The sequence below is a fragment of the Megalops cyprinoides genome, chromosome 6 (assembly GCF_013368585.1).
Source record: "Megalops cyprinoides isolate fMegCyp1 chromosome 6, fMegCyp1.pri, whole genome shotgun sequence".
Lineage (NCBI taxonomy): Eukaryota > Metazoa > Chordata > Actinopteri > Elopiformes > Megalopidae > Megalops > Megalops cyprinoides.
This window is the reverse complement of record NC_050588.1, coordinates 943,321-952,967: the sequence shown is the minus strand read 5'-3', so window position 1 is coordinate 952,967 and position 9,647 is coordinate 943,321. Positions and strand designations below refer to the sequence as shown.

Genomic DNA, 9,647 nt, shown 5'->3' with positions numbered 1-9,647 from the left:
CACAAAACCCCAAAAAGTGCAAGGACTGAAAACCCTGACAGTAATGCTACCTGGCCAGAGGTAGTCCCTTGCTCTTGAAAAGCCGATGCTGGTCGACCAATGCTGAAGACTTAAATCTGACCATTTAAATTCATAACAAAACCACATTAACCTCAACAACTATGGTTATGCTTCAGAGTTTGTCGCTTGTATCATGTCTTTTAGAGAATTATTTGCTGGCTGGTATCACTCTTTATCTGACTACAGCATGTTTAATTTTGACGATTTTAGAAATCACATCACAGGTAGGTCATAAACACCTACAGGGGAGGTTGCTGGATAGTGAAGAATTTAGATGCTGCCAACATTATACGAACAAGTCAATGTGCCAAATTCACAATCATCAATGATGGACTTTTAAACAAATCATTACATGTGCAAAGTTGAGAATTAACATTTATGACTAAATCTCCAAACATGCATAAAAAATTGCCAAATGGTTAAAATCTACAAAGTTACAAACACAAAGAAACTGGAATCTATATTAGACAGATTTCCAAAAGCCCTCATTACAACACAAAAGAAAACAAAAATAAATAAAATTTTATTTCAACTGGTGCCTCAAATGGATATAGATGCTGTGTCTAAGAAAGGCTGTAAATGCCCTGGGTCTAACTGGAAAGGCACCGACTGGGGACCTTCATGCCAAGGCAACCCCAAAGGATGTGGAGCACATTCAGTTCTCATCATTTCAACTGCAGTTTGGTCCACCAAATAACTGAATACACTTTTTTTTAACAAATTAACATTTCCAGAAAAGGTGCTGCTGTCCTCCAACACTGACTTCCACCACCCACAAAAAATCCTTCCCTCCAAAATATTTACTATGGACTGTATAAAAGGTAAACAGTGGAATGTTGGAACGTTTGACATAAGTAAGCATACTTTTGCATTCTATCTAACAAATCTTAAAGAATGACAGACACATTGTATACAAAACTGGCAATACAAAAGGATTCCATCTAGCTGTCAGTAGAGGCATTTATGAGAAGGCACCAAACGTGGTCTGCCAGACTCCAAAGAGGTAGGCTCACGGAAATTGGACCATTTTATTAATAGGAACCTTTGAGAACAGGTGAGGTCCTACGGGATCCCTGCGTTACAAACACTGCCACGTCCACCTGTCCGTCAGTGCAAGTCTCCCCCCAGTCCCTTAGAGCCTCAGGTGTGGGACAGGCATGGTGACATCGCGGAAGAACCTGTGGACTAGGGCGTTTTTGGCTGAGATCCTCTTGTTGGGGTCATAGCTCAGCATTTGCTTTGGGATGCAAGAATAGGATTGAGGTCAGCAGCAGTACATCATGTCCATGGGAAAAGCATTTATACCTTGCATTTGGCATATCCTCATCCAAGTCAAAAATATGTACAGTTAGTATATCCTCATCCAATATCAAAAGCATTTGATTTAAATGAGGATATAGATTGGTGAGACAAGAGGGAGCACCACAGTTATGTTCACATTTACATAACCAAAATCTTGTAAACTGGGCTCCTATTCATATCAGATCAACAATTTCCACTGCTTTTTCATTTTATTGGTAAATGTAAGATTTTCAAGGTCTGTTTTTTGTATTTGTGCAATAGGCATATTCCCATGAAACTGAGCTATCTGGTGGGGGAAATATCTGAGACAAAATTTTTATATAAAAATATTGTTTCTGCAGACACAATCTCCCTTCACAGCTGTTTAGCTAGAAAAACTAACTGGAAATAAGAGTTTTAAAAAAGATTAGTTTATCTACCTAAAGTTTAGTCTATCTAACAAAACTGGACCACTACTATATACCCCTACCATAGATTACATTTTCCAGTTGCCAGTTGTACCTTGTCTGTAGATTTTTAGTATAAAGCTGATTTTGTATTGGTGATGGTGAAAGACTCACTGATAGGAGGTCTCGTCCATCCTCGTCCAGAGGGGGCACCACCTTTGTCAGCTCCTGCCGTGCCCACTTAGGGAAGGAAGGCTTGTAGTCTGGCATGGAGGTGACGCCAGGCCACACCGCCTCATCTGGCGTCCCCAGCGTGCGGAAGATCCGGAAGAGCTGATCAATCTCCGAGTCCCCAGGGAACAGAGCACGTCGGGTAATCTGAGGGGGGAGGGGAGGAGAGAGGATGGGGAAAGGTGGAGAGAAAGAGGGAAAGGGGCAGAGAAGGAGAGGCAGAAGAGTGGGAAAGGGGCAGAGAGGGAGAGGAGGAAGAGAGGGAAAGGGGTAGAGAGGGAGAGAGGGAAAGTATTAAGATATAAAATGTAGTACACAAGTGAATTGAGAGTTGCTTCCAATACCTGAGTTTATTTCCCCATTGGACTTGATTCACTTGTGGTCACAATGCCAGCATTGCACTCATGTGTTTATCACACAACAAATGCAAACAAACAGTTTAAAGTTTACAGACATGATAGTATGACATGAAATTGTGACAAAAAGTTTGAAAAGATGACGCTAAGCAATGCCAATTAGCAGGTGCACTGCTGTTTTTGTGGTTGTTTAATAACATTTTTCTTCAAATATGGAATGTCAGTACAGATGGTATGTCACTGACTGTGTAGTTCACTGCGGGTTTACCAAAACCTAACACACAGCTTATTGGCTAGCTAGTTACAACCAGTTCCAACAAGTTCAGCTACTTGTATCATTTAAGGCTTGGCACTGCCTGCCCAGCCCATGGCTGACAGCTCATTTGTAGAGACGGCTCCCTAATTAGTTAACTTGAAGCTGTGTAAGTGTCAAGACGAGAGCAAGCTAGTAAAGGGACACAACAAAAATAAGAATAAATCCCTCAGAGGATGCAAAAATACATTTTCTTTTATTTAACCTTGTTTAAATGCAGACAAACACTTCCATCACAAGATTATCAATACCAAGACAGCTGAGAGCTTATTTACAAATACACTTTGAATCTGTATGTGAATAACAAACAAGACCAGTGGAGCAACAGTGTCTACAGTTGTAGTTAACCTCTCCTCAACTAGCTAGCCAGTAAACAGCCCATGCTAGATACCTTCTCCATCAGAAACAACAGCGTCATCTCTGTCCATTTATTGTTTAGCTGAACAACATACCTAGCTAGCTAACGTGGGACAAATAGTTTGCTAAAAAATGCTACCCAGGAAGACAATGTTACCATCAACAGCTTATTTATGAATACACTTTGAATCTTTGTGCAAAAAACACACACTCCACACCAGGGGTGCAGCAGTGTCTGCAGTCTCCTCTACTAGCTTGGTAGTAAACAGCCTGTGCTAGCTACCTTCTCCTTCAGAAACAATACCTTCGTCTCTGTGTATTTACCGTTTAGCTAAATAATGCAACTTACTAAGGTGTGACAAATACATCAGTCAGCTATAGAACGCAAGCTGGGTTGTTCCCAGTCTACTACCAGATATTGGATTTCATGAGTTTGTTGCTATAGATGTTTATTTCGGTTCTATGGAACAATACTGGCCTCTCCTTATCAAGCTGATCAATTTGTCCTCATTCTTGTCAAATTGCCACCATAACTGTAGTTCCATACTTGTTGAAAATGAGCTACACCATAACTTTGGTGCTCCTTGCTCATTTTCATTCTCTAATACAGATGCCCCCCACAACTGGCTCAAGAGTGTGATGCTTCACTGAGAGCTGACGCCACCAACAGCTTTGGACTGACCATTGGGTGTGTGAGTCCTTAAACTAAGACGGTCAAGTCCTCCTGAAAGACCAGTTTTTTGCCTTTGTAAACACTTTTGCACTGATTTGAAGTGATTTTGACCCTTGTATAGAAAAACAAGAGATATTTACCATTTCAGCAAAGATGCACCCCAAGCTCCAGATGTCCACAGCTGTGGAGTAGTACTTGCAGCCAAGAAGGATTTCAGGAGCTCTGTACCACAGAGTTACCACCTGAATTGGACAGATCAAAAACAGTTGACAAAAGCCTGCCTGACACAAGGACTGCCTCTAAAGGCTGTACACACATATAAAATCCAAAAGAGGAAGTCACACATACACAGGATTTTGGTAGCATGGAAGAATAAGCTTATTACGAAAATCCTGTCCATATACTATCCTGTCATAAGTAGACAGGATTCAGCATTGAGCTAAGAACTGCTTAAAAACCCAACTATGCTCAATTATCCATCTCCATTCCTTGAGCTGATCCCAACAAATAATTCCTAAACGCTTTCATAAACCCATTAAAGTTATTGCACAAATAACAAATAAATTAGGTTTCCCATGTCATGCCGAAAAGACACACATCTCCTTTAAGTAAAGATTAAATGCATTCACAGATTAAAGGGGATGGCAACAGACTGCCAGATCACCAGTCCTGTGATCCGTCTGCCCTCACCTCATGGGTGTAGGTGCGAACAGGCACCCCGAATGCCCTGGCCAGCCCAAAGTCAGCCAGCTTTATCTCGCCCTGTGCATTGATGAGCAGGTTTTGGGGCTTCAGGTCCCGGTGGAGCACCCTGTGGGAGTGGCAAAAGGCCAGGCCCTGGAGCAGCTGGAATAGATAACTCTGTGCAGTGGCGTAAGAGAGAGAAGCACCTAAGTGAGAGATGATCGGTCCCAGCCCTGCAGCCACAGAGGGCAATGAGATCTCCAACAACCTGGCCAGAACTACCTTACCGCATGCATGACCGGGAACCCTGGACGCCTTGTGCAAGGGTGGATTTTATTCAATACTCAATTGTTTAAGCTCTGTTTGTTCAAAGTTCTAGGGCTGTTCGTGCTCCCATGAGGCAATCAAAAATTAACCAGCAAGGTCACACGTTTGAACCAGAATTTGCTCCTTGCATGCAACTGTATTACAATACAGAGGTGTGCAGTTCAAAACATCTTTTCAGGGTGGGGGGGTTGCCTTTTTCCAGTGTGTACCTTGACCAGAGGCAGGGAGATTCCAGTGACTGAGGAGGAGTCCATGAACTTCTTGAGATCCTGGTGAAGGAACTCAAATACCAGGTAAAGCTTGTTTTCTGTGTGAATGACATCTCGCAGTCTGCAAGGCAGGCAAATGGCAAGGGTTACACACATTGACACAAGTGCAAGACACGTGGGTCTGAGACTTCGTTAGACAGCGGGGGGCTAGAGGCACAGAGCATTAACAGAAAAAAAACGGACACCCGGAACACACTCAGCTCACTTCATTGGCTTCCTGTTATCGTTCGCATCAAGTTCAAAGCCTTGGTGCGGGCATACAGTACAGTGAATGGGACACCCCAACGCATACCTACGATCGGTCTTCAAACCCTATGTTCTGCCCAGATAACTACACTCTGCAGCCATGGGGCAACTAACTGTCCCATCACGATGAGGTTGCTCCTCTCAGACACAATCCTTGTCTGTACTGGTCTCTCACTGGTGGAATGAACTCCCCAGGGAGGTTAGGACAGTGAGGTCACTGGCCATTTTACAACGCAGTCTCAAGACCTACCTCTTCAGACTGCATCTCAGTTCCACCTCAATCCCAACCCTAACACCTGCAACCTCTAGTATGTGATGTTTATTTTATGTGATGTATTTTGGATTCTGTGTTCTAGTGACTGATGTATCATAGTAAACTTGGATTCTGTTGCCTAGTCAGATTGCATAAGTTAACTTATGGTAGGGCTTGAATGGTGTTATGTTCACACTCACTGTTCTGGGACTGTTGTTAGCTTAGGCGTACTCACACTAGGCCCAGTTGCCTTGTACTGTGTCTGAGCACCATTGCACCCCCCCCCCTCCCTACTTCCCCGCTGGCCTGCACTCACACTGCACTCAACGTTCCGGGCCCAAGCACGCTTACGTCATCACGATGCAAACTTTTTGTGTTGAAGAAGCGCTCTCGCACAGCACAATGGAGTTCATGGTTGCACTTTGTGGCTTATTTGGAGTCGTTTTGGACACCTTGACACACGGCCCTTTCACATGCCTTATAGATGGTTATCGATTATGCAACGCAGCGATTTTCAGTTAACCGTGCTGCACATATAAGATTTTTACAGAGGGAGCTGACGTTTCAGTCATTATGCTGTGTCAGATTACAGCAGCCTAATCACAATAATGTTAGCTAATGTTAACCAGTTAGGGCTACTACTTGTGTGTGCACGCTACTGTCATCATTACAACAACAAACATCTTCTATTAGGTACTACTTGGATAGTACACTTTTCAATTCATTCGAGAGTATTTGGGCTAATAACGAGTCTGGTTCTCACCTTATTGATGAACGTGAATTGTAGTTGGCGAGTAAAGCTCCAAATTCCTCCCTCAACGTAAGCTGCCTCCATAAACATCTTCATATATGTGCAGCACGATTAACTGAAAATCAATGCGTTGCATAATCGATGCTAACTGGCTGGGGAGCTAACGTTAGCCATCTAGCGATAGATTTGACAAACATAGCTTGTTAGCTAACAGGCTACCTATCTGAACAATTGTTGAAGACTAGCTACTTAAACAGGTTGGCTGCTTCATTTGTGATACTCTGATTAAGCCCCTGACAACGGCAATGCTTACATCGCCACATAAAGTATTGTTAGTTTTATTTCGCTTGCTAGTAATCAAGCTAATGTGGGGATCCACAGTTATTTTTAGGTATAGATCTACAGAACTAACCAAAGATCATTTTAGAGGAAGCCAGCTTGTTATATTTAAGGAAGTCAGCTAGCTAATCAAATGATGGTTTAAAAGATTTATTATGATTGGGCGTGTTACTAACAGATATCCAGCAAACTGTTGCTATAACGGATATATTTGTTAAATGGGAGAGTCGCATCATTAATGTCATGTTCGAATTCCGTGCTCGGGCATGGTTAGCGATCACACTGATGCGTACCGTGCCCGAGTCCACCTCTTCAAGCAGGCCCGGGCACGGTTCAGCAAAGCGTGCCCAGGCATGGTATGGAGCAATCACACTAGTCAAACGAACTGGACTTTGGGGGTCAAACGTGCTCTTGCTAGTGTGAGTGCCCAGGCATGGTACGGAGCGATCACACTAGTTAAACAAACTGGACTTTGGGGGTCAAACGTGCTCGGGCACGGTACGGATTGCCTAGTGCGAGTACACCCTTAGTCTAACACTGCTGCTCATTTAACTTGAAAGGATACGCTTACAGTATGTTCTATGTCACTGGACGTCGCTCTGGACAAGAGCATCTCCCAAATGCAAGTAATGTAACATCCACATTCAAATATGAGCTCATTTATGAATGAATGGCTCCCATCTGCTGACCGTAAGTGTTAAAACCACGTTGAACACTTCAGCTAGGAGACTGTTGGAGTAGTGGTGTACAGGGTTCCCACTCAAATCTGCATAACATTTTCTGTGGTTTTTTAATGACTTAAGAATAAATGGAAGAATCTCAGCAATTATTTTTGGTGTTGCAATAGTAAAGTTCTAACAAAACCGGACTATTCCAAACATGGAAATGCAGGAGGAAAATACATTTTGAGACACGGTACATAAAAATTGTGTCTGCATGCACACACATTTGTGGATACTGTTGACCCTGTTAGCCTGTGCCAATTTGCCAGTTTAATTTCACTGCTAGCATAGTGAATGACATCAAGCTAGGAGCTGGCAAGTAGGGTGAACCAGCCTCACCACCTATAAAAGCAAGAAACGTTTGCTGTGCTGTCAATGACTTTTCCAGGACAGTGGCATACTAGCCAAATAAAATTGTATTAGTTTTCACACACTGTAGGGATGGAAGACAGGGTGGTAGGCCATCTGATGACACACTATACTCAAGTTCACAAAGTAACACACCCTTACGACTCGTCCAACTGCATCCAGGACTGATGAAAATGGGAAACAAATGTATAGGAGGGAGCAGAGTAGGGCAGAGTGCAGTAACCTGACATGGAGGTTCGCCAGCAGCATGCCACAGCATAAAGAAACAAGGTTCACAACACAACACAACAAGTTTGCTGGTTCGACTGCCAGGAGGGTCACTTCTGAAGCACTGTTAGGCAAGACACTGTATATGAATTATCTCAGCAAGTATATCCGGATGTGTAAATGGATGACATGTAAAAATTCTAAACTATGCAAGTCTCTCTGGACAAGATCATCTACTAAGCAAATATAATGTAACACAGGAACGTGGCAGTACCACACCCACCCACCAACTGGGATTTACTTACTTGACAATGTTGGGATGACTGAGTTCCTTCAGCAAGGAGATCTCTCGGATGGCTGTGCTGGGGACCCCTTCAGTTTCCCTAAAACAACAGATGCACTTAAGTTCAGCCACTCGCCCCAAGGATCAGCCTACTCTTAAAAAAAAAAAAAAAAAATCACACAAACATCCCTAAATTAACTTGCTGTAACTGTTCACTTCACCGAGACCGGAGATTTTCAGTTACAATACGTTTGTATACGTGAATAGGAAATTCTGCAGTATTGACCGGGGAAACCATTTTGTGTTGCACGCACGGTGCAGTCATGATTTACTTCCCCTGGACCTCGCTTTTACACTCTTCTTGATGTAAAAACGTGAATAAAAGCAGTAGCTATTTCAATGTCATTGCTGTTTAGTCGACATCATACATTCACAAGCCATTGGTTTAACAAAATAATCAGTATTTTCCTGGCTAGCAAACTAGACAGTCAAAATGGCATTGTTCCAACTTGAACTAGCATACTAAATAAAAAAAAATCAAAACCCCACTAGCAAGCCGACTACGACACGTGAATTTGCTTGCTAACACTAGTCCTTCTCACAGCTCAAGTGAACTCACAATACAAACACTTAAACGGCTTACTATAACTAGAAAGACGGCGATAATAGCAATGTTGCAATGCAGCAGTAATCTGTTCAGTAGACAAACTATGGTATCTAGACAGTTACCTTTGACCTGCTCAAAAGCAGCAGGTAGAAAAGTGATTGGGCTGGTCATCTTAACAACGAGAAGAGAACTGTGGGTTTAAGCAAGCTAAGCGTATCACAAAGTTAGAGCTGCCTGGCGGTGATGAACAAAAGCAGCCAGCCAACAAAACGGCACGGGACATCATGCACATGAGAACACTTACGTGTCCAGTCTGATTTTCTTGAGCGCAACCGTTTCTCCCGTGACTTTATTTTTTGCCTTGTACACGACCCCGTACGTGCCCTCCCCAATCTTTTCCACCTTTTGGAAAGACTCCATTGGGATTACCAACAATCGCAGACAAACTGTCCCACTTTCTTTCGGCCAGGTCCCTTCCGCCCGCTGTTTGGCTAGCTAAAATCCAATGACTGCCAAACAACTTTTAAAACCAAACTCTTTGGATACCGTCCCCAAAGTGACCCGCCACACGCAAACTGCAGCGGAAATGCATGAGGGGAGCACCACATAAAACAAAAAATAATCCGTTTTCGGGACCGTACAGTTTCACCTCCGAAACAAAAGTAACCGAACGCGGCAGTTCCCGCGTTGCATAAGCCACGCCCACTAAATTAGGAATTAAATATTTATCTTCCTTTTACAAAAATCAACGTTAATGCTGATTTTGGATTGGATAAAGTACAATAATCCCTCCTCTACTTGAAACTGTGACACACCTACCTGTCTCTAAACCAAACAAATTTGTGCTTAATAACTTACTCCCGCCTCCAAAACTCTTTCTACGCCTATTACAAAAAGAGGCGGCCTATTTGT

General features: G+C 43.0%; 1 protein-coding gene across 1 annotated transcript; it reads right to left on the bottom strand.

Moving 5' to 3' along the window:
• Window positions 1-547: 547 nt before the first annotated feature.
• Window positions 548-9,398, bottom strand: cdk2 (cyclin-dependent kinase 2). Its single transcript, XM_036530564.1, has 7 exons — window positions 9,040-9,398; window positions 8,151-8,228; window positions 4,899-5,019; window positions 4,369-4,539; window positions 3,819-3,920; window positions 1,923-2,126; window positions 548-1,297 (listed from the first exon to the last, which is right to left on the bottom strand). Exons 1-7 carry the CDS (start codon window positions 9,153-9,155, stop codon window positions 1,193-1,195), a joined length of 897 nt encoding a protein of 298 aa, XP_036386457.1. The 5' UTR covers window positions 9,156-9,398; the 3' UTR covers window positions 548-1,192.
• Between the last annotated feature and the right edge of the window lie 249 nt (window positions 9,399-9,647).

Bases quoted from the DNA above. Each gene is read 5' to 3' on its own strand.
- cdk2 (XM_036530564.1), bottom strand. From the start codon at position 9,155: ATGGAGTCTTTCCAAAAGGTGGAAAAGATTGGGGAGGGCACGTACGGG. The intron at 8,229-9,039 runs GTAAGTGTTCTC...CTGTTGTTTTAG, and splicing joins AAGAAAATCAGACTGGACAC to GGAAACTGAAGGGGTCCCCA. The intron at 5,020-8,150 runs GTAAGTAAATCC...CCTGCCTTGCAG, and splicing joins AGTCATCCCAACATTGTCAA to ACTGCGAGATGTCATTCACA.